Source organism: Zonotrichia leucophrys, chromosome 9 (genome assembly GCF_028769735.1).
Source record: "Zonotrichia leucophrys gambelii isolate GWCS_2022_RI chromosome 9, RI_Zleu_2.0, whole genome shotgun sequence".
Classification (NCBI taxonomy): Eukaryota; Metazoa; Chordata; class Aves; order Passeriformes; family Passerellidae; genus Zonotrichia; species Zonotrichia leucophrys.
Window position 1 is genome coordinate 8,304,899 of NC_088179.1, and position 22,316 is coordinate 8,327,214.

Consider the following 22,316-nt stretch of genomic DNA (forward strand, 5'->3'; position numbering starts at 1 on the left):
ATTTTGATCTTTATCTCTCTCTTTACTCCTCAAATTTCACTCACGAAAACAAAAAAAAATTAAACAAACAAAACCTCAACCAAACCCAAAATGCTGTTGTTGCTATTCATTACTAATAAAAATATCACAAAATAATAACTACAATGGATTTGTCAGATTTTGCTAAACAATCAAACAGTTTAGAGGAAGGACGGGGAAATGTAGCTTACATTTAGACTTGTAATGAGCTGAAGTCTAAAATTTAGGTTTCCTGATGAATCAGAAGTAGCTTTGGGGGAGAAAAAAGAATAAGAATAATTCAAATTATTCCCCTCAAATTTCATAATCCAATGAGACTAATCAACCTCATGGTATTTGATTACTGTAAGAATCTTCTTAAAACAGCTGAAATATTTCTCAATTGAAGCTATTTGTAAGAGATTACGATCACCTTGATGCCAAATCTCTCAATCTGCATGACATGTGAGCAGCACGCTGGGACAGCTCAGGCGCGGGGCTGAGACGCCGGTTCAGACCCAGGTGTTTTCAGTAAGACCAGACACAGGCAGAAGGCCAACCCTGCTCCTTCCCTGAACACAAGCAGGAGTATTTTATGCTGCACTGATCAAAGATCAGCCTAGTTGAATGTGTCTAGTATGAATGTATGACTCCCCCATGACACAAACCATATTTTGTTAATGCAGTTGAGGCATTTCTTCCAGCTATCTCCATTTCTGCGTGCACCTGGACAAAATGTGAAAGCAGGCTAAGTTGCAGGATTTTCTAGCTTTAATAAAAGTGAGCCACCAAATTTAAATATCCTTCAGAAATATTAGGAATAATTGCCATGAAAAACCCATTGTTTCCTTGACCTGTTTGTAATGTGAAGGGAACACTTGTACTGTGTGTGTGAAGATTTTGCACCAAGGGACAACTGACAGGGAGCTGCCTCTGATGTGGTTTAAAGGAGAAGAGATGATCACAAGCAAATACAACATTTATCTTTTTCTTATATTTTTTCTTTATATTTTCTTTATTTTTTAGACTCTTTGGCAATAAAGCATGATGAAGAAATTAACTAACCTCCAGTCAGAAAAGCTTCTCCTCTGGATTGGTAGAACAGACAAGGACAGAAGAGTTACAAAACATCCATAACACAGGGGAAAGGGCCATTGAGCTCAGGAGGGTTTAAGTGCACGCAAGGAGCTCTGACAAAGTCAGACACATTTAATTTAACTGAATTTTAGGCTCTCAATTTTGTGTCCATAAAAATATTTCACCATATGAATAAAAACTGCACTGTTTATGCTTAAGCTGGTGGGTCAGAGATGGTTAAAAACCGTTCCCCGGTAAACATTCATGTTTAAATATGGGCTTCCCCAGCAGCTGCTAAAATTCCGAGTGATGCAGAGAATACACTGTTATGGGAAAGAGATGGGATTGAACCAGTCATGAGCAGGAGCAAGGGTGCAGAACAGCCCCTTCCCTTGGGATTCACCAAGAGCTGAGCAAAGCTGTGAGCCCAGGGGTGGATGCACACAGCACACACACACAGAAACTGCACTTCACACACACCTCAATTCCCACTCAGTGGCTTTTGTGTCTTTGCACAACCACTACAGCCAGCTGGAGGAGTTCTCCCGCTTCAGAGGCAGGATTGAAACAGGGAATCCACATTAACCCTGTAATTATACATGTACCTCTCAGCCCGTGGTGGCTGTCTGTGTGCAGAAACTCACTCTCCCATCACACATAAACGGTGTTTCATGTGGTAACACTTTGTATAAAAGAGATAGCTCACACAGTGAGCTACCTTGGGATGCAAGCCTTGAAAACACACCCTGTGAATGATGATTTGACTACAGAGAAAGAGCATTAAGGTAAGAAACAACAATATTTCCATTGCACTTGTCCTTCACCACATGTAATTTTTTTTCCAATAGAAGGAAAAATAATAGAAATTTATTAATTTCTGTTCTTTTAAGTATAAAAGCAGACAGAAACTAATTTTTCAGAGTAACAGGGTTGAGATTCTCAGCCCACAGTACTATGATTAATTATGATTTTCAAAATATACTTTCAAAATTCTGTCTCAACCCAGACAAAACTAGATGGGAGGCAAAATACCAGTCACTTCAGGAAATACAGGATATTGCTCTAATTGGAGGGATGTACAACCCAATACCCACTGCTGTTAGCTACTTTTTTATTATTTGGAGTTGTGCTAAATTTCAAATTATCATAAATATGAGAGTGACTGTTATGTTGTTTTATACATAAAAAGAAAATTCTATCCATAAACAGGCCTTTTAGCCAATCAACTAGACAATATTCCTTCCATGCATTTATGAAACAGTTAATTTTTTTTCTGTCAAACCTGGCTTTCCAAGATGAATACACACCATTGTATAAATGAACATTGTGATTCTTTACTGCTTGTGGGCTAGGGGTAAAAAAAGGAATATAATTTATTCTCTGCAACCACAGGATTTATTAGAGACACTTTCAAAAGAGAGAGCAGAAATAACTACGTCACTGAAGGTACAGGATTAATATTAAAAACATAATTGTTTTTAAAAATTGAACACGCAAGCACAAGTTACACAGAAGGGGAACATTAAAGAAGCTGTGGCAGTGATTGCCCTAATGCATTCACACATATTGCCAAAGGCAGGAGCTGCCCACAAATAGCACGTATTGATATTTCTCCTGCAGCTGCTGTTTGGTCCAGCAGAAGTTGCCACCTGTCCCAGGTGAGACAGAAACCCCCAGTTTGCAGCACGATTACTCACCCAGGCTGTGTGTGGATTATCTGGGCTCTGCCCTCCTGCTTGTCTCTCCTTCTCTCGCTCTAACATGACTGACATCTGGCAGCCTATTCCAAATCTCAAACCTCACATTTGATCTTCCCATTTGGAGTCCAGTATGCTTCAGTTAGGCAGAGGAACTGGGGATTATTGCCACAAAAATGTTAAGATCTTTAGGCACAACAGGAAACTACAGATCTTTCACAGTTCACCCAGACTGTGATCATGGAGAGGTCAAAAATTTTTTGAGAAAGCATCAGACCTTTGTTTCTTTTCTTGGTGTTTCCATTTCTTGTGCCTCAGACTGAGTAACACAGGAAAATACTGCACAGTAGGGAGAAAAAAACCCAAAAAACTGGCAAAAGAAAAACCCCCAGGCTGTAGCTTGTATTTCCCATGATTTCTCCCATGGTGTTGTGGATTACCCTGTCTTCTCTGCTTTCCCACAGAGTGCCCCAAAGTGACACCTCCTGCAAGATGTGTGGATTGTGTGACTGATGCACACTCCTGCTGCATTTCTCTGTGTGGTTTTAAACAAGCAGAACACACGTGTTGTGACTGAAATAGCTACAACAATGAAACACCAGCAGCCACGCAGATTTTATCTTTCTGTATTTTTACTTAACTTTTTTTACTGAAACTTGAGCAGAGTTTGGCTTTGGACAAGCAATCTTTACACTCAAAGGAACCCAAAACACAAATATAATACCGGGATTCTACAGTAGCCAGAGATTTATACAATGCATGATTTTTTCTGACTGGTACTGTGATGTGGATCCAGACTAATGCTCCTGAAACCTGTGGAGTTTCCCAAAATTTGTGAAAGCAGAGAGAAGGATTTGGCATAAGATCAGACTGTCCATTTTCATTTGGCCCTGATATACGTTTTAATATATGAGTAAGAACCTGATATGTAATATGATCATTCAATGTGAATAAGCCTGAAAATCCTGTTTAGGCCTGCGATCTTCAACATTTTGTAACGTGCCAACCTCTAAATTCTTGAAAGTTGACCCTCACACAAAAGATTTAAGTTTCTGATGATCAATTTGCTTTTCCTACTTACCTTTTGCAGCTCTTTAAGTAGTCCATGGATCCCAGTTGAAACCACTGGTTTAGTCAAAATGGCAAATACTGTTTACAGAGAAAAGGCAAGAATAAAGCTATGATGTGGAAAGTAAAGAAAAAGATGGAGTATACTCCTACTGTAATCAGTATTTCAGCTCCATACCACCTTCAGTGGGACAGCAGCTCCCACACACACTCATTCCCACCTGGGAGGAGACACTGGTGTGCCCACAGTGCTGCAGCACCCCGGCACCCCCAGCAGCTGCCTGCAGGACCGAGGCAAAGCAAAGAGCAGAGCTGTGCAGGGAGCTCAGGCTGAGCTCCAGGAGCACTCAGAGCCACCCCTGATGTCCCTGAATCACAGTGGTGACACTGGCTGGGCTCACCTGGACCGCCAGGTACTGCAGCTGGCCCGGCTGAACAGAGCTGCAGACACACACACTGCACTTGCAGGAGAAGCACAACAAGGAAAATCAGATATTGGTGCATATGATGTACACATGTACATATTTTATATATTTATTTTTCTTAGAAAACATTGCTGCTGTTTATGTCCATTAATTTACATATATTTATTCCTACTACAGTATCATTTACAATAATACTTTCACTTCTATAGCACCTCCTCTTCAAGGATCTCCAATTGCTTAAAAACATTAATAAATAAAGCCTCACATCTTGCCTGTGAGGTAGGTCAATGCTATTATCAAACTTTACAGATGCATTAACTGAAGAACAGAGAGGTTAAGGCCCAAATTTTCAAATATTTTTACCTGAAGTCAAGCACCTAAATTCTCATTTAGATGCTTAAATAAAAGTCTTGTGATTTTCTTTGGTGCAGAATATCTACAACTACTGCTGAAGTCAACAGGGGCTAACGGTCAGGCCTGATTTTAGGAGGCATGACCTTTTAGACAGCTAACAAGCGACTCCAAGTTGGAAAACACTGGTCTAAATACACAAATCTCAGTCAGAGCCACAGTTGATCCCAGTAATTTATCTCCTCAGGGCCTTTATATTATGGTATACAACTTTAAAAGGCTGGTGTGGATCTTTTTCAATAGACATAAGTGACACAAAAATCGTCTACTGTTTCCACAAACCGCATCCTTCATCAGAGTCTGTACAAATACTGCTTGGTTTGTGGGGTTTCTTGGGTGTCAGGGGGTTGTTTTTCACACATCTGTGATAATCAAGACATTGCACAGCACACACCACTTGTGCAGTCATGAAACACATCACACATCTTCACCTGCTGTCTTTACATTTCTACAGAGTCAATTTCTTTGCACTTGTGATAAACAGAAGTGGTCAAGTAAAGGTCTATTAAGAGGATACTTGTCAGAATATCATGCAGACAGCTTGCAAAATACACATACTAAAAGATCACTTTTAAAATTCTTGAATTGTTAAGCACGAAAATAATTACCTCATTCCATTACAGTACTGTGTAGAAACACGGAATAAGCAGCAGTATCTTATTCCCAATAGAATAGATTATAACAACTAATTAAGTTTAAAAAATTCAGGCACCAAATGAATTATCCTGCAACATAGAACATTATCTATATAGAGTGCTCTCCTTAATATACTACAAAACCAGCTGTATGGCAATGTTTCTCCATTTCATATTATGAACATCTTGTCACATTTCAATGACACCTTTGATGTTCCAGCCTCACAGAACAAAACCGTTTTCTATTGTCTTTTACAGAAACTCCCAACACAGAAGATAAACTTGCCAAGAGGGAAACCCATTGTCTTACTGCAGCTACCTCGACCGAATTTTCCATCACAAATTACACTACTGCATTCCACTTTTACAGTGATGCTGAAAGTCCATACTTTAATGTGGGCTCCTCTCACCGCATACAAATTGAAATCAGTGAAATATTAATCCCTGTGACAGGAGGCTCTTAGCTCCAATTTAGAGCTCCATTAATTAAATAATCTTCCATAAATTGTTTTAAGTGCTCAATGTAGTGTTTCAGTCTCCCACATTAAATTAGAATTTCAAAGAATTAAATAATACAGCTTATTTTAAGCAACCATCAGAGGGCTCAACAGCCTTCTAATAAAATTATAATGAAACCATACTCAGTACACTGTAGGAAACTTTGGCTCAGTCTCTTTTAAGATAATACACTTCTGTTACAGCTTCTTCTATATGTTAACTTGGTAACGTCATAAAAGGGAAAATACAAAGCGCATTCAACCCCGTGTTCCTGTTCTGCTCCTAACCACAGCGAACCTCTCCAATTATCATCCAGGTGGGGGCAACAGTAAGCCAGTTTTGTGTAATCGCGGCCGCGTCCTTCTGCATCAGGAGCTCAGCATGCGGGGATGCGCTCCCGCAGAGGCGGGCACCGCGCACACCCCGAGCTCCAGCTCCCCAGGGAGGCCCTTCCAGCATCTCTGCGGGCGAGGCGCGCCCTGCCCTCCCTGCCGAGCGGCCGGGTCACCCTGCGGCCCGTGCGCACCGCCTCGGGCCCACCGTGACAGCGGGGCCGCGGCAGGCCGGCACCTGTCACCCCGCCCCGCCCGTGCGCTCACCCCCGCCCGGGGCGCCCGGAGCTCGGCCCGGCCCCGCTGGGCCCCGCCGCCGTTACGTGTCGCTCCTGCGGGCGGCCCGGCCCCGCGCCGAGCCGTTGGCCGCGGCCCCGCCGGTGCCCGCCTCGGGCCGGTACTTGAGCCAGCAGATGAGCCATGTGACGACCACGGAGAAGAGGGCGAGGATGCTGGCGACCGACAGGCAGATGGGCCCCACCGGCGAGGGCGATGCCGCGGCGCCGGGCGCGGCGTCCCCGCCGTACTGGTTGACGAAGATGAGGCCGGTGAAGAGCAGCACCACCATGGAGAGGAAGGAGACGACGACGCACACGCAGCCGGCGCTCAGCGCCGCCCGCTTGCAGCTCTGGCAGCTCTCGTAGCCGCCGCCCGAGGAGCGCGGCCCGGCGGGGGCGGGGGGCGGCGGGGCGAGCGCGGCCGCCGCCTCCCGGGCGCGGGGCGGGCGGCGGGGCGGCAGCGGCGGCAGGCGGTCCTGCGGCACCGGGTCGCGGGCCCGCAGCTGCGGCGGGCAGGCGGCGGCCAGCTTGGTGTTGACCGGGAGGCCGTGGACGCGGTGGTCGGGCAGCGCCGTGCGGTGGCGGCAGAGCGGGCAGGCCAGGGAGCCGCCGGGAGAGCGCCCCGGGCCCGGCTCGGCGCCGGCGGCGGGCGGATGCTGCGCGGCGCGCAGGTGCAGCTGGCTCAGGCACTCCTGGCAGAAGGTGTGCAGGCACTCCAGCAGCTTGGGCGCCCGCCGCTCCAGGTCGAAGTAGTTGTAGCAGATCTTGCACTCGTAGTCCTCCGAGCTGGGGGCGGCGGCGGCCGCCGGCGGCGCCGCCACCGCCGCCTCATCCTCCCGCCGCCCGCCCTGCCCTACGCCGCCCGTCTGCGCCGGCTCGGCCATAACATCTCGCCGGAGGGGGACGGAGAGAGCCGCGGAAAGGCGGGGAGCGCCGGGCCGGCCCGCGGGGAGCCGCGGCAGCCGCGACCCCGCCGCCTCCTGGCCGCGCCCGCGGGCTGCGGCGGGGCCCGGCGGGGAGGGCGGGGGACGGAGGGAGGGCCCGGCCGCCTGCCTGCGTCGCCCGCCGCGCTGGCGGTGCCGGGGGCTGCCGGCGGCTGCCGCGGGCGGGGGGCGGGATCGGCGCCGCCCGCCCCCGGGAGCGGCCGCCGGTGCGCGGCGGAGGCTGCGGTGCCTCTGTGCTGCCCGCCCGGCGTGCGGGGCACGGCTCGGCTCGGCACGGCACGGCACGGCACACGGCGCAGAGCACGGCACGGCCTCGCTGCTGGCTCGCCGGCGGGAGCCGCCCCCGCAGCCCGACCCGGCGGGCTCGGTGCTCTCCCGCAGTCCCTCCGCCCTGCAGCGCTGCGGGGAACACGCCTGGGTGCCGGGCAGCCTTTTAATCCTGGAGTGCGTGTTCTTAAAGCGTTCTGCGGGTTTTAACAGTTGACGAGGATTCCCAGCTGTCTGTATGCTTTGAGACCCGCAGTTACAATGACATGACACTCGTTAGGCACGAACACGGCAGGTGAAGGGTTAATATGGGAAGGCAGGGTGACATCTCTTTCATACACCGCAGCTCACAGGCTAAATGATATTTGACTGCTTTTCGGAAAGAACATTTTGTGCACCGTGATTCTCGTTCATTGTGCACACTGAAAAATAAAAGGTATTTTATTCCGGAAGTTGGAGGCCGAAGGAGCTGCTGATGTTGTTATTTACATCCTGACATCGCTATACAATTGAGAGCTTTCACCCAGTTTACGGGAAAACATCCAAACAGTGAGATGCCCACAGCTGTAATGATACAAGTTAAACAACCTGATAGATTTCACTACATCAAAGCCTGCGCTGTCTCATCAGGGAACTCTCTGGAGAAGCTCTTTTATCTCAGGTGTAGCAGAGGCCATAACAGTGATTATTTCTCTCTGCAGTTCCGAGGATAGCTCCAGGCAGGTAGGGCCTCTGTTTCAGGTACTCTGCCTTGCCTTGCTGTCTGGCTAAAGCTGCACCTTGGGCAAATCCACTCTGGCCTGAGAGCTGTGTCATCTTGGATACTTCTGCCCTCCTGTGCCGTGGGACATGCTGGATCAGGGGTGCTTCACAGCAAATGCTCTGAAAGCTCTCTCCTTCTCAGTGCTGTCTGTGCTAGGGCTTTGTTCTTGAGCTCTGAGTGTTCTTGAAGAGCGGGGAATCATTGTTTAGAAAGACTGACTTGTTGGAAAGATAAAAAGCAATGTATTTGTAAACTGGGATGACAGATGAGATGATTGTCCTAGCAAAAGGGGGAGCATATCTCAGCTTAGCATAAACTGAAATCATGGGCTAAAGTCAAACAGTGAAAAGTAGGAATGTTCTTTGCACAGAGAGACATTGTTTTTATAATTAATCCTAAGAGATGTTTTAAAATCCTTTAAAAATGTTGGTTGTGCCTCTAAAAAAAAGAAAGGTGGCTTTTGCTGTTACTGTCCATAGTGCTGCTTGGCCTGTGCAGTCAAAAATTACCCTTGTTTAAAGGCCCACATTGGTTTGCAGCCTCAGAGCTAATCTGTCTGATGAACTTGGACTTTTTCATCTACCTCTCGTAACTTCCTTTTCTAAAATGAAATCTCATTGTATTTAGTCATACATCCTTATATTCTAAAATGTATGTTTCTGGTAGTTTGTCTGTTTTGGTTTTGGTTTTTTGTGTGGGTTTTTATTTTGATTTGATTTGGTTTGGGTTTTTTGCTTGCTACTCTTTCCCAGTTAGCATCATCCTATTTAATTAGTTCCCTGTTCAAACATGTCAGATTATCCCAGGCAGTGCACTCTTCTTTAATATTACTGCCACTTTCATAACTCTACAGCCTCCAACAATTTTCAAAACACGTGAAAGTCCTCAGATCCACACAAATATGAATTAATATTTCAAGTACATTTTTTTGAGGCGCTGTATCAAATGCTTTAATAAGGTCCAGATACATTAGCTGCATTTCTGGTTCAGAGTGCTTCACCCCTGCCTTTTGTGTTCTGAGTTTTCTTATCTGATGGATATCTGCCTTGAGGTCAACTGAAACTCCATCTAATAAGTATGTGAAAGTCAGCACTGGAAAAGCTTCCTGTAATTCAGGCATGAAAACTGCACAGGATAGATGGGGAAGTTGAGCATAACTGAAAAAATAATAATCATTAAAAACAGCTAAATGCAAAATTAGGATTAAATTTACTATTTTCTTTGCTAAAACTAAGAATGGGGGAAACTGGTGAGTGGTCCCAGAAACATCCTGGTCCCCAATCACCCCTGAGAGCACAGTGCTGGATAATTCAGTCCCGCTCAAGTGAGGTGCAGTCCCTGCAGGACATTATTCAGCACAGCATGTAAAGTGCATGGGCCTCACTGCTGCTGAATTGCTGCTTTGTTCTGGACCAGAACAACCCCTCTTCACCTCTTTGTGTCTCTAGTGGCACTTGCAGGTTCTGTCCTTGCCCTTCTGCTAGCACAGGAACTCATGTGATGACATGGCCAGTCAGTTCTTGGAGACAATCCAGCTGAATGCTTTTTACTTTTTAAGTGAGTTTTTCTGCTGGAACAGCTCAGGGAAGCAGGTTGTTGCCTGGGTGCATGAGGTTTGCAGCCAGTGGGAGGAAAAATGCCAGAGGCTGTGTGGTCAGGAGAGGAAATGAGGTGGGACCACAGCGCGGCTGATTTACGTACATTTACCTTACCATGGAACCGAGCCATGAATGATCTCAGCCCTCCTGTCCCAGTCCAGCATCCTGTCATGTGTGTGTTACAGCTGGGTCAGAGGCAGCCCCTGGCAGCCCTATCCTGCAGCACAGTGTCCCCCGGTGTCTCTCTGGGAGGCTCTGGGTTCCCATCTGCTCCCTGTGCCCGCTGCTGCCCCGGCTCCTCAGTCCCTTGGACAGGGAGGGTGCCCAGCCCGCAATTAAGGTGGCTTCTTACCTGGATCCTTCTGGTGACTGACCCTGTGACTCTTCACAAGCAGAGGAGCTGGGCCATGGCCACTGGAAAATACCTCTGTGCTGAATTTGAGGACTTCCTAGGCAGCGAATTGAAGAGATGAAATATTTTTTCAGATTTTTGGAAAAGTTACCATATTTACAGAGATCCAGATGTATTATCTCTTTTAGTCTCTTTAATGATAATGAATGTTTATTTTTTGGATTGTCAGGTTGTAGGGACTGTTTTTTAGTGGGAAACATGTATTAGTTATTGTAAGAAAGCCCCAGAATGTAGCTGAGCTCATTCTGAGGGCTGACTTTTGTCTGAAACACTACAGAAGACTTTGGATGTTATTCAGCAAAAGTTGTGTTAGAAATTCAGAGCAAAAGTGGCGAACAACCGTTACAAAAGACACATTTTTCCACTTAATCTGCAGCTGGTAAGAATTGATTTTTAGTGTGGTAAATATCAGGCCTAATTTATCCTGTGCAATGTGCCAGTTTCATACTGGTGCAAGATTTGGTCTAAGAAGAGTTGTAAAGTATAAATTAACAAATCAATGAGTCAAGCCCAAAAGCTCATAGAAGAATCCTCCTGTTTTTCATAAGGGACATATTGACATACACCCCTGCAGCAATAATGTCATGTTAAGGTAGTTTAATTCCCCAGAAAATCTGTATTCTTATACAATAAGTGTTTTTCACTTTTGATGGGTGGCAAAAGATGTCTTATTTTTATGCTCCATCATTGCATAATAGGATGCTGCATCATCTTCTGCTTTCTTCACGTTGACATTTTATTTCATATAAAGTATTTCTGAATAATTTATAATTAAAGTGCTTTTTTACCTTTTCTGTATTGGAACTTCTGTAAAAGCTATTGCATGTTGGTCTATTGCATTCAGTACTGAAAGGAACATTCATTTTCAATAATATTCGAGAATAGCCATTTCAGGGAGCTGAAAAAGAGAAAATGGATTACAATTATGAGCAATTCTACATCGGTCACAGCCATATAAAAATATGTTAATCTCTTAATGTATGTAATAAGAAAGATGCAGAAGTAAATGCAATGTTTGACACCACTCTCCTACCAGTAAAACCTTTATTGTGTTGTATCTGCTAAATACTGTCCTATTTCAATTGGCTCAGGAAATGAGAAATGTCTGAAGGACAGACCTTTGCTGACCACTCACCTCTTTTCTCCTGGGTTAAGCTCTCAGCTTCTCCTCCTCACACAGTGTTCACCTGTAGCTCCAAGCACAGACACACACTGGCTGGTGTCAGTCTCATGCCAAATTTTATTGGCAATAAAAGGATGAGGGCTTAAACCTGGGGGTGATGCATAATTTCTGATGGGAATGATTTCTTGTTGTTCCCATCCACGTCTTTTCCATGATGTGTTTTCAGCACATCCCTGCATTACAACTGCATTACAAGCTTTTGTTAAGAAATAATGAGGAACCATTTGAAATTGCGAGGCCATGTCCAGCAGGTGCCTCTCCTTCTCCAACAGCTCAGCTTGAACAGCACAAAGAGATCCCCACAGATGTGCTATCCACAGAAATGTTTGAGCTGATGGCAGATATGGGCTGGCTCTGCAGTTTGGGCAGAGGTGGCCCTGGTGTTCCCTGGGCACACCTGGGTTGGGTCCAGCCCATGGGAATTTCAGGTTGGATGGTTTGGGCTCCAGAGCTCCAAGAGAATTCCCTTCTCCTGTGGTGTGGCACGTTATTGATGGCTCCTTGGAGCAGCAACTGTGTTAGGGCCGATCTGCCCTGGGTCTTTGCAGGGGTTTTATTAATCTTATAAATTTTATTAATCTTTTAGAAAACAGTATTTAAATTGGTGCAGCCTTCCAGGTTGGCTGCAGCTTTTGAAACGAATATATTTGTATAAAATTTACCTTCTAAGCTAATGGCACTTCTTCAAACCATGTGGTGATGATATAATTGAATCAAGAATCTGGGAATTCATTCTTGGATTAACTGTTGGGGTTTTTTGGGCTTTTTTTGTTCGGTTTTTTTTTTTTCCAAAAAGAAAAAAGCTAAAAAGAGAAAAATAGGGAAAGCCTCAGAGAAGCCTTTTGTTTTAGCCAGCACTGTGTTTTCTGCAGTTCAGAGTAATGGTGAAAATTTAATCCAATGGGTGCTGAATGCAGTGTGGGGCTGGCAGAGCCTGTTGGGGCTTGCCTGGAGCAGCAGCCTCTGCAATGAGAGGGATTTCTGTGGAGTAGGGGGCATTTTGGATGGGGAACTGCTGTGTCTCAGTGGCACCTTGGGGCTCAAAATTATGGTTCTGTTGGCCACAGTAAAGCAGCTGGGTAGGAAAATGTATAAAAACAAGATTAATAATTATTATTAATTGTGATTAGAGTAATTAGTGAATGCCAGCATGGCTATTAGCTCTTGGGCAGTTACTTTATGCTGCCCAAATTGTCCTTGCACTGCAATGACACTGTCTATGGAATCACTTTAACAGATTACTGAGTCCTTTTGGGAACTCTGTTTAGAAGACACAGTACACATTCCAGTTACTGATTTTATTTCAGGATATCATTGGTAACCTTGAGTTAAAATAGGGATGGTTATCTCTGAAGTGAAATCCTGAGCCGGTGAAGCTGGTTAAGAATTTTTGTCATCAGCTTCAAAGTGGCCAAGTTTTTGTCCTTGATAATGACAGGGACGTTTTTTTCTTTTTAAGACAGCTTGGAAACAACTACTATTGTTCAGACCACAATATTATGTATATGTGCTTGAATCAATTCAGAATGAGAAACAGATGCAGAATTTGGGATTTTTTTGCATTCATACTATTGCATATATGCAGATATTAAAATTATAATTGTTTGTTTGTTTTGAGCTGAAGTGAACACATGGAAGTTAACACATATTATACTGACTGGGGGTTTTGTGTAGAGAGAAAAATACCACAAAGTTTTTAAACAAACTTTAACATCTTCTCACAAGAAATAGCAAATTTAAACATTGCTTGACATGAGCCTAAAACCTGCCTGGGTCTTTGCAACCCTGGAGAAGCCCAGCCTCTGCTTTTAAAAAAGGCAGAAAAGCAAAACCCAAGTGTTAGGGGTGAATTGGGAACAATCTAGATTCTAACAGAAAACATTGTTTTGTTGCTGTATAAACCATGTACTGAGCACGTGTGCCCTTTGGTGCCTTACCTCTAGGAAGGAAATATTGTAAAATCACGGATTTCCTGACACAGGGAATTGATTGGCATCTGACTCCATTGCTTCAGAATGCTGAACACTCACTTTATTAGAACTATACTATATTGTAATAATACTAAAGTACATTAAAGAGAGATACTAAACTATAGTCTATCATATCATGCTTACTTCTAACTTCTACCTTCCTTCTAACTTGTGAAAAACCCAGGACTGTCAGCTGATCCAATTGGTCACCTCAGGTAAGCAATCTCCAGAACACATTCCACATGAGCACAACAAGAGGAGCAGCACATGAGATAAGAATCGTTTTTTCTTTCTCTGAGGTTCCTCACTGCGATTCCCAGGAAATATCCTTGGGAAGTTGTGCCTTGCTTTTCTCTGGGAAGAGAAATGTGGCCACAAGGAGATGTTCAGGCAGGAGCAGGGACCGGGAGGTGCACGTGAAGGAAAGCCCACAGAGCAGAACTGCACAGCCTGAGGAGGAGGAGGCTTGGGGGGATGCTGGAGCAGGCTAATGGGCTCTGCTGGACCAGCCCAGGGACTCAGACACCGTGCAGAGATCTCCAGCACTCAGGGGGATGGGGGCTGCCAGGGGGTGCTGCCAACTCCAGAGTTACCCTGCCAGGGGGATGGCAACTCCAGGAGGAGAGGGAATATCGGATTTGTTCCTTGGCATCTCCTGCTCCATTGTCCCTGCTGCTGGCCCCTCATTCTCACAGTACTGGTGGGGAGGTTGAGAAGCTGGATTCTAATGGGCTGATTCGATATTAAATATTTTGTAACAAAACCAACTTACCGCTGGGATGTCTTTCTGATGAGGGTGAGAACTCAGGATGTAACCTTTGGAGAGAAAACTCTTCAATTAGCTAAAAATGTGGTCCTAGCTGAGTCAAGAAAGAGATTCCTTCATCCCAATTTAAAATCTAAATTACATTAATTGAAGAGTGTATGGTTTCTGAGTTTTATGAGTAAGAATAAGTGAAAATTGATTAAATTGACATTTCTTATTCACAGTTGTTTTCCACACAAAAATGTGGACTAAATTTGTGGACCCAGTAGTAAATGCCAGTTTGGAAGAATTCCACTGGATTCATTGTTGCACCTTCCTTAGCCAGTGTAGAATCAGACCCTGCATGCACAAGTTTTCTAATTTAGACCTGAGGGTATATAATTAGGGCTGAGGTTCCATTCCAGATCAAGTCTTTCACATGCAGACTATAAAATCAGTAAAAAATAAGCTTAGTTTGGCAGGGACTTCAAAAGAGGCCTTTGGATGATTTTATCAACAACAGAAGAGGCAATTCGTTCTCCATGCTAGAAATCAACATATATCTCATTTTAGGAGATGTGATCTATACTGACTGGGGGTTTGTGTAGAGAGAAAAATACATATTTGAGAGAATTTTTCTTAGGACCACGTCAAGTCCATGTAAACACTTCAGCCTTCAAAAACCTTATCCCCTAATCTCAGAGAAACATTCTTGCCCAACATATTTAGATCAATAGTTTTGGTTCATTTATTTATGTTGTCTTGTCTTTTTGATTGTCTAAGGCTTCAAATAAGATTTTAGAAGTTTATCCCAAGTTTCTGTATTAATTCTGCAGGAAGCTTGAACATTGATTTAAGAGTTGTGGTTTGGATTTGTAGATGCTAATGCAAGAAAGCTCCCAAGGAATGCAGCTTCTCTCAACTCTTGCACTGATAGAGACATCAAAACCACTAAGGAAAGGAGCTAAAACCTGATTTTCTCTTCAGCCATTGCCAGGAAAGCTTCCAGCCAGATGGATGATCCGTGATGGATGGTCAACAATCATAGTTTAAAGTTCTGAGTGCTGCCATTGCTTTTCAAAACTGCATATTCCCCAAAAGAGCACAAATAAATAGAGAGATAATGGGGTGGGCATGGGTGTCTTATCTAAAACAATCACGGGATTTCTCAAGTCTTGTTGGCTTGCCCAGTGTGTGTGCAAGAGCCACAGTAAATGCTGCCCTGACATCCCCAGGGCAGAGGGTGCAGCAGCTTCTCCCAGGTGTGGCTGAACACCTCTTAAATGACATCTGGCATTCAAAAGCTTGATGCAGAGGAAATATTTTACTAAGATACTTTAAAAAAATTACACTAATCCTCCATGCAGTTGACAGAGTTTGCATTAAATAAGACCAATTATGGTCATATTTCTCTCCTGCAAAAATTCAAACTCCCTTCTCTCCCCAGCCAGCCATGTGATATTTAAACACATTTCAACAGCAAAATGTTTGGTCTGGAATGAGGTATAGTAGAAAATCTCTCCTACTATAAGTTATTAGAGGTGAAGGATCATATTTAGGATCCTATTCTGCAGAGAGAGGAGGGAGCTGCACAGGCAAGGCCCTGCTCTGTCTTGAGACACTATGGTTTCCACAGCACTTGAGTTTTTGCTTTTGATTTAAAGCCTATCAAAGGCCAAATAAAATCCAGTTTGAAGAAATGTTTTTAGAGAAAAAAAAATGAATTGCCTGCCCCCAGTTCAGTGATGTCTCCACAAGGAGGTCTCTAAATGGAGCTTACCCCTGTATTTCTGTATTCCATATGGGCCCTTTTCCTTTTTTCCTTCCACTGATCCAAAGATGGTCACATTTTTAAGGGATTGCAAACTGCTTCAGAAAGGAAGGGCAGGACAGGCTCAGGCTCAGGAAACTCACTGGTGACAACTGAAAAATCTTCATTTTTTCAGCTTCATTTATCCACATGGAAGAACAGCAGGGCTCCTGCTTCATCAGCAGTTCAGTAGTAGTTTCTAGAATCACGGCTAATTCACAGATTATTAAAGGTTTTTCCCACTGCCCTGTACAGTTAATTTCACAGCTTCCACTATTTGAAGTGGATAACTTGTATTATTTTTAATGAATCAAGTTAAATGCTGTCAGACCTCCTAATGGTTGTTTCTATCTACTATACCTTAAAAAATGTACATATGCATCCTTCTTGGTTTACTGCCAGTCAATCAATGTCACAGCGTTGACAGATGGATGTGGGATTTTTTGCTGACTTTAAAATAGGATCAATGACATTAAAGCTTGTCATGTAAATAGTAGAAATAAAGCAGAAAAACCCAAGAGCTATTTATGTTTTTTAGGATGACATCTGTAATGTGGGCGGCATAGAATGAAAAGTAGAAAATTTCAAAGCTGTTCATAATTGAATGAATTGACTGAGCATATATTTTTTTAGCAGTTTAAAAGGAATTAGTTATGCAAAGTCCATGCATGCAAGCAAAATAAATGTATGAACTAAAGATAAACCTATGAACTGGTTGCACAAATCTCAATCCATTTATTTGCTCATTTTCTATTCCTACCTTTTTTTCTCTGGACTGTTTGCTCCTGGAACAGACTTTTTGCTGAAACTCATAAATTGCCTGCAAAAACATAATTTAAGAGGTCAGCAGCTCCCAGCAAAAGCCTCTGCTGCCCTTCACAGGATGCTTTTTGTTGGCTGAGGCTCTGCAGGGACCAAACAACCCTGCTGGCCAGGCTGACCTGCCCTGGCAGAGCCCAGCTCCATACTGCAAATAGATTTGAGACAAAAGAAAAGAGCCCTATGTCTCTTGCATTCCAAACAAGTGTTTGACAGAGTGACTCATGCTGCCATAAAGCAGGGATAAACACTTGGAAGACATAAAGCTGCAGCTTTAGGGGTGATGGCAGGAAGTTTGATGGATGTAAGATGTCACAAAGAGAAGTTTGAAGGGGAGGGCAGAGAGGTGCCTGGCTCTCAGATCCATCCTCTGCTCTGGGCAGGAGGAGGAACCATGGAGAAAATGCTGGGTATTTGGAAGTGCTCTCTGGCATGGCAGGGTAAAGCACTGCCCCCAGCCCTGGGGAATGTCAGCTGTGCCCCAGAAGAGGAGCAGGATTGAACTCAGCAGCTCCTGTCCCTGCTTTTTGTTCAGATTCCTGTGTGCTGGCTGTGAGCTGCCCATTATCAGCTGGCTGCTCCAAGGCTGCACACTGTGCTCAGGCTTCTGCTGTGCTTGTGGGCTCAGACCAAAACTGGCTTCTCCAGAATAATGGATTTCTTGAAGGAAAAGGCAGCTGTAAAAAGCAGGGTATTACTCTGTATTTGATAATAATTGCTCGAGAACTGTAATCTTGTCTCCATTCCTACTCTTGCTGAATGAGGATTCATCGGGGAGCCCGTGCCAGGAGATGTCTCAGAATGAAGCAAGCAAAGGGAAAGGATGTTTGCCCAGCTGTGCCCCTCCAGCAGAGCTCTTGTCTCTTCAGCAAAGCTGCACTGCCAGCCCAGCCATTTCCAGGGGAGATGGTGGTAAGGGTCTGGAGCTGCTCACCCTTAGCAAAGACCCTCCCAAGCCCTTTTCCAGCAGTGATTTACAGAAACTGCTGAATTCCCTGGTCTTTGTGCCATCCCTTCAGTGCAGGCACTGAGTGCTGTAAGCAGAGATCACCAAACAGCAGCATGGGAACTGCTGCAAAAAAAATATTAAAACCCTTTCCACAGCTCCAAGCACATTGGGGCAACACTCAGCCCAGAGAAAGAGAAGTTTTAACCATTTTAAGCCTAGGCTGTTGTTGATAAAATCAGATTTTTTTTTCCAGAGAACTTGTATATGATATTTTAAATCAAGACAAGTCAATTCTTATGATAGTTAAGTTTTAAAAAAATTCTTAGGGGTTAAGTTCAACATTTCAATACAACATTATTCATTCCTCTTCTGCTGTTGTCTCCTAGAACACTGCAATAGCAAAGGTAGCCTACAAATAACCAGAAACATTGTGAACACCTCCAGGAATTTCACAGTAGACATACATGCAATTGAAGTGTCCAAGTGATATGGTGCAGAATAATTATTTAAATAACATGCTAATCTTCACTGGAAATTAGCAATACCATTTCAAGCAATGCAAATCATAAGCAATTACATGGAATTATCTGGTTACTTACACTGCAAACAGAAAAGTTAATTATTTCTGCCCAATACAGCACCCACAGCTTCAGCACATTCCCTTTCTTGCAGTTTTTGGAGCTTCTTTCATCTTCCCAACTTTTAAGCTTTGCTTTGCTTTTGTACTTACATTCTCTAAAACTGAAAATGCAATCACATATATATAAAATAAGCATATTAAAATAAAATTATGTGAAAATTATTAACAAATGGGTCTACAGTTCCATTTTCCCCCATGTCTAAAGTTGTAGGACTTGGTGAGCAGTTTGGAGCCCAAAGGACTGACGAATTTAACACACATTTTGTGCTGAGGCTTTATATTTTCTGACCATCTGTGATAATTGCTGTGTGTTCAGTGCCTTGAAGGCTGCAGAGGGATCACAGGGTCCAATCTTTCTGTATCACTCAGCTAAATTAATGAAGATATTGGTATAGAAAACATTTTCTCTTAGTCAGAAAAGGCCTACAAAATGTGCAGACTTGAGACTCATTACAGCTGTGCAGACTCCTGTTGAGATTCTTTCTTTATTGACCTTTCCTGCAATTTTTTTCTCTAAAAACATTTATTCAAACTGGATTTTATTTGACCTTTGATAGGTATTAAATCCAAAGCAAAAACTCAAGTGCTGTGGAAACCACAGTCTCCCATATGTTGGTTTCCAAGGGCACTTTCTACAGATTTTTTCCATCTCTTCACCATATTTCAAAATCTTCAGTTCTTCCAGCTAATCTGAGTAAGCTCCATTTTCTTGCCTGCAAGGTTAGTGGGTGGTTGGGTCTGACATTCAGTACTGAAAGTCTCAGATCCAAAATAATGTGTTCAGTAGCTTGTCAACTAAATATAATGAAAAAGCAAAAGTACTTGTAACTTGTAGTATTAAAGCATACACATTTTAATGGTTTCTTTCTCAGCAGAAAGAGTAAAAAATGCAAATTGCCAGAAAATGGTGAAGGAAGATGAAATTAAGAGTCGGGCTCTGAGTATGTTGAGAAAATGTCAGGGGAAATGAAAACACGTGGGATGAAGCTGAGGAGAAAATTTGTTCAAGGCTGTTTAAATACAATGCTGTGGTACTTGGTGAGTTGGTAGGATTTTTGTCTTGACTTATGGCCAAAGGATGTCTGTGTGCAGGATTTCTGAGTGCCACCCCTCCCTCTGGCACAGCCACATCTCACTGCCAAGGTCAGTGGTCCCAGGCCACTGTGTGCTGATGTGGGCAGCTCTGCCCTGCCAGATCCTCAGCATCCCTCCAGGTACCAGGGACCCTGCCAAGGCCTCTCCCTGGCACCAGACACATCTCACCAGGCAGTGGCTCTCTACCTACTGCAGCAGCTCCAGCAGGGGCTTCAATTTGCTCATGCTCCTGTCACTTCAGTGGTTTTTGCTTGGAAAACCACAGTTCTGACAGCTGTGTTTGTAAATCATAAGGCACAGCCTCCTCAGAGGGATCTGAGCAGAAATAACTCTGAGTGTGAGCTCCCACAGTGATCTGTGGCTGCTGTCTGCAGAGTGACAGTAAAACCTGTGCTCATATTTTGCTCCTCCAGACCCATTCTCTCAGCCTGGGGGAAAACAAGGCTTGTCTGGCTGTCAGGATTGCAAACTCAGGCTGACATCTGAAAACTGAGCTGTGCTCTCCTACCACCATCATCTACCCCCAGCCCTGGAATTTGTACTTCACTCTTAACTTTGTTGATGCTGAAGGCAAAATTATCCACCATCATGACAATGACACCCGTTGTTGTTGAGGAAATGCCTTCAGCACAAGGCACTATTCTCAGCTTTCTCAAAAGTTATCTTTTGTATTCTCATCTTTCATGCTTTTCCTCAGCCCAGGGGTGATTTTCTTCCCTTGTGAAAATGTAGCTAAACACTAACCAGCTATTAGTGAGATATTTTGGCTCTGGATGAGGCACTTTCACTAGATAAAGCTCTAAAAGCTTTTTTTTTTGCTACTGGACAGTTTATAAATGACTTCTTTTAAACACTCTGAGAATCATATTCATGTAGACTTTTGCAGTGCCATTGATTCCACTGGCATATTAAAATTAACAATAAGTAGAAATTTCCCCCTTATTTTTTCTCTCTAATAAGTTTAGAGTGAGTTTGATTAATAACACCAGAATTCTCATCAGTTGAATGCTGACATCCTCAATGAGACACATTCCCACTAACATACGTGTGTACCTGAAGAGGAATTAGGGAAAAGCTGGCTGTGAACGCTGAGTTCTATTTTAATACCTGGGAAGTATTATAATGACATAACTATGTAGGCAGATCAGATAAATATTGACTTGTGGTTGACAAAGAGATGTTTTAAAATACCCACCAAGTGCTGGCTCCAGCCATGCACTTTCATTCCTGCTTTCCTGCTTCCCACTGTGTCCCTGGATGAGATCCTATCCCACTGGCATCAGTGGCAAGGCTCCCAGCTGCAATTTTACTGTAATACAGCCCTGTAAAGGGCTGTAATTTTACTCTTCAAATTAACATGTTACAAATTTTTGTGCATTTTTCACATATCTAGGAACAGGAAAAAAAAAAAGCAAACATTTCCCAGGTACATATGAGCGCATCTAGTAAATGTTACAGCTGTTAAAAAACAAACCCAGAGGCAAACAATAAAAAATTGCCCCAAGTAAAAGAGTACAAACACATAACCTGCACAGGCTGCCTCCCTCCTCAGTCCCTGTGAGCTGGTTCTAACAGGGGAGCCCTGTCATCACGGCCAGGGCTGAGTGTGTGCACACACCAGCAGTGAGGAGAGCACCTGACACAGGATGGTCGGGCAGACCTCTGCTGACAGAAAATTGTGTTTGGAGAAGATAAAAGAAAATGCATCACACAAACAATTAAATGAGATCTATGGAGTCTGCCCCTGATTGTAGATGGGGTGATGAAGAGCTGTCCCTGGGATTCCTCACAGGAGCCACGTGGCCCCAGCCCAGGCTGGGTGATGAGATGGCTCTGCCATCTCTCATCTTGAGAGTACTCATGGAGCCTGGGTGAGCATCTCCTGCAGGCAGCCCAGCCTGTGGCACAGGGACACACTGACTTGCTAAAAAAGCAATGGAACGTGGCTTTGGTTCTAAGTGCTCTTAAAAAAAAAGCTTTGATGCAACCTTGCATAATTTAGGGTATTTGAGAATGAAAAAAAAGGCAACTAACTTTAAACGAGTGTATGTTGAGCAAATAATGATTGTGCAATCCTTGTATAAAATATATTTCTGGGAATAGAAACGGGCTGTTCTAATAAGAAAAAAAAATGCACTGGTGGAAGGTGCTAAATGTTTCAGACATAGGAATCAGGAGGGATCACCTGTGGCAAGGTTTGCAGCCCTAGAACTTCAGGGGCATCTTCCAAGGGATAACTCCTTTTTTTCTGTCGGAAACTCCACAGCTGTATTTAAGGGATAAAATATTTAGAGATGTATCCTTATAGGTGTATGCGTACACATGATGTATACAATGCAGGTGTGCAAATATTTGGGAAAAGAAATAAAAGCTGATTCCAAAACCGGACAAAATGAAACTGGGGACAGCTCAGGGTGCATTTTACACCATGAGATGAATTGACAGAAGATGAGCCCATGTAGCATGGCATCCATGCCTAACTGTTTTTCCCAACATTCTATTTCAGGAAGAACATCATGGCAGGAAAAACACCAAAGAAAAGGAACACGCTGAATGTCCTGTCCTCGCCGCGGGGGGCACCGCGGGGTTGGGAAGCGCAGGGCCGGCAAGGGGCGCTCCCGGGCGGGGCAGCGCACCTGTGCGGGCGGGGCCGGGCGGGGCGGGGCAGGGAGGGGCGGGACCCGCACCTGTGCGGGAGGGGCG

General features: G+C 44.2%; 1 protein-coding gene across 1 annotated transcript; it reads right to left on the reverse strand.

Moving 5' to 3' along the window:
- Positions 1 to 3,381: 3,381 nt before the first annotated feature.
- Positions 3,382 to 7,381, reverse strand: RNF228 (ring finger protein 228). The gene has a single exon (XM_064721460.1). The coding sequence runs from the start codon at positions 7,300 to 7,302 to the stop codon at positions 6,460 to 6,462; it is 843 nt and encodes a 280-aa protein (XP_064577530.1). The 5' UTR covers positions 7,303 to 7,381; the 3' UTR covers positions 3,382 to 6,459.
- Positions 7,382 to 22,316: the final 14,935 nt, after the last annotated feature.

Bases quoted from the DNA above. Each gene is read 5' to 3' on its own strand.
- RNF228 (XM_064721460.1), bottom strand. From the start codon at position 7,302: ATGGCCGAGCCGGCGCAGACGGGCGGCGTAGGGCAGGGCGGGCGGCGG.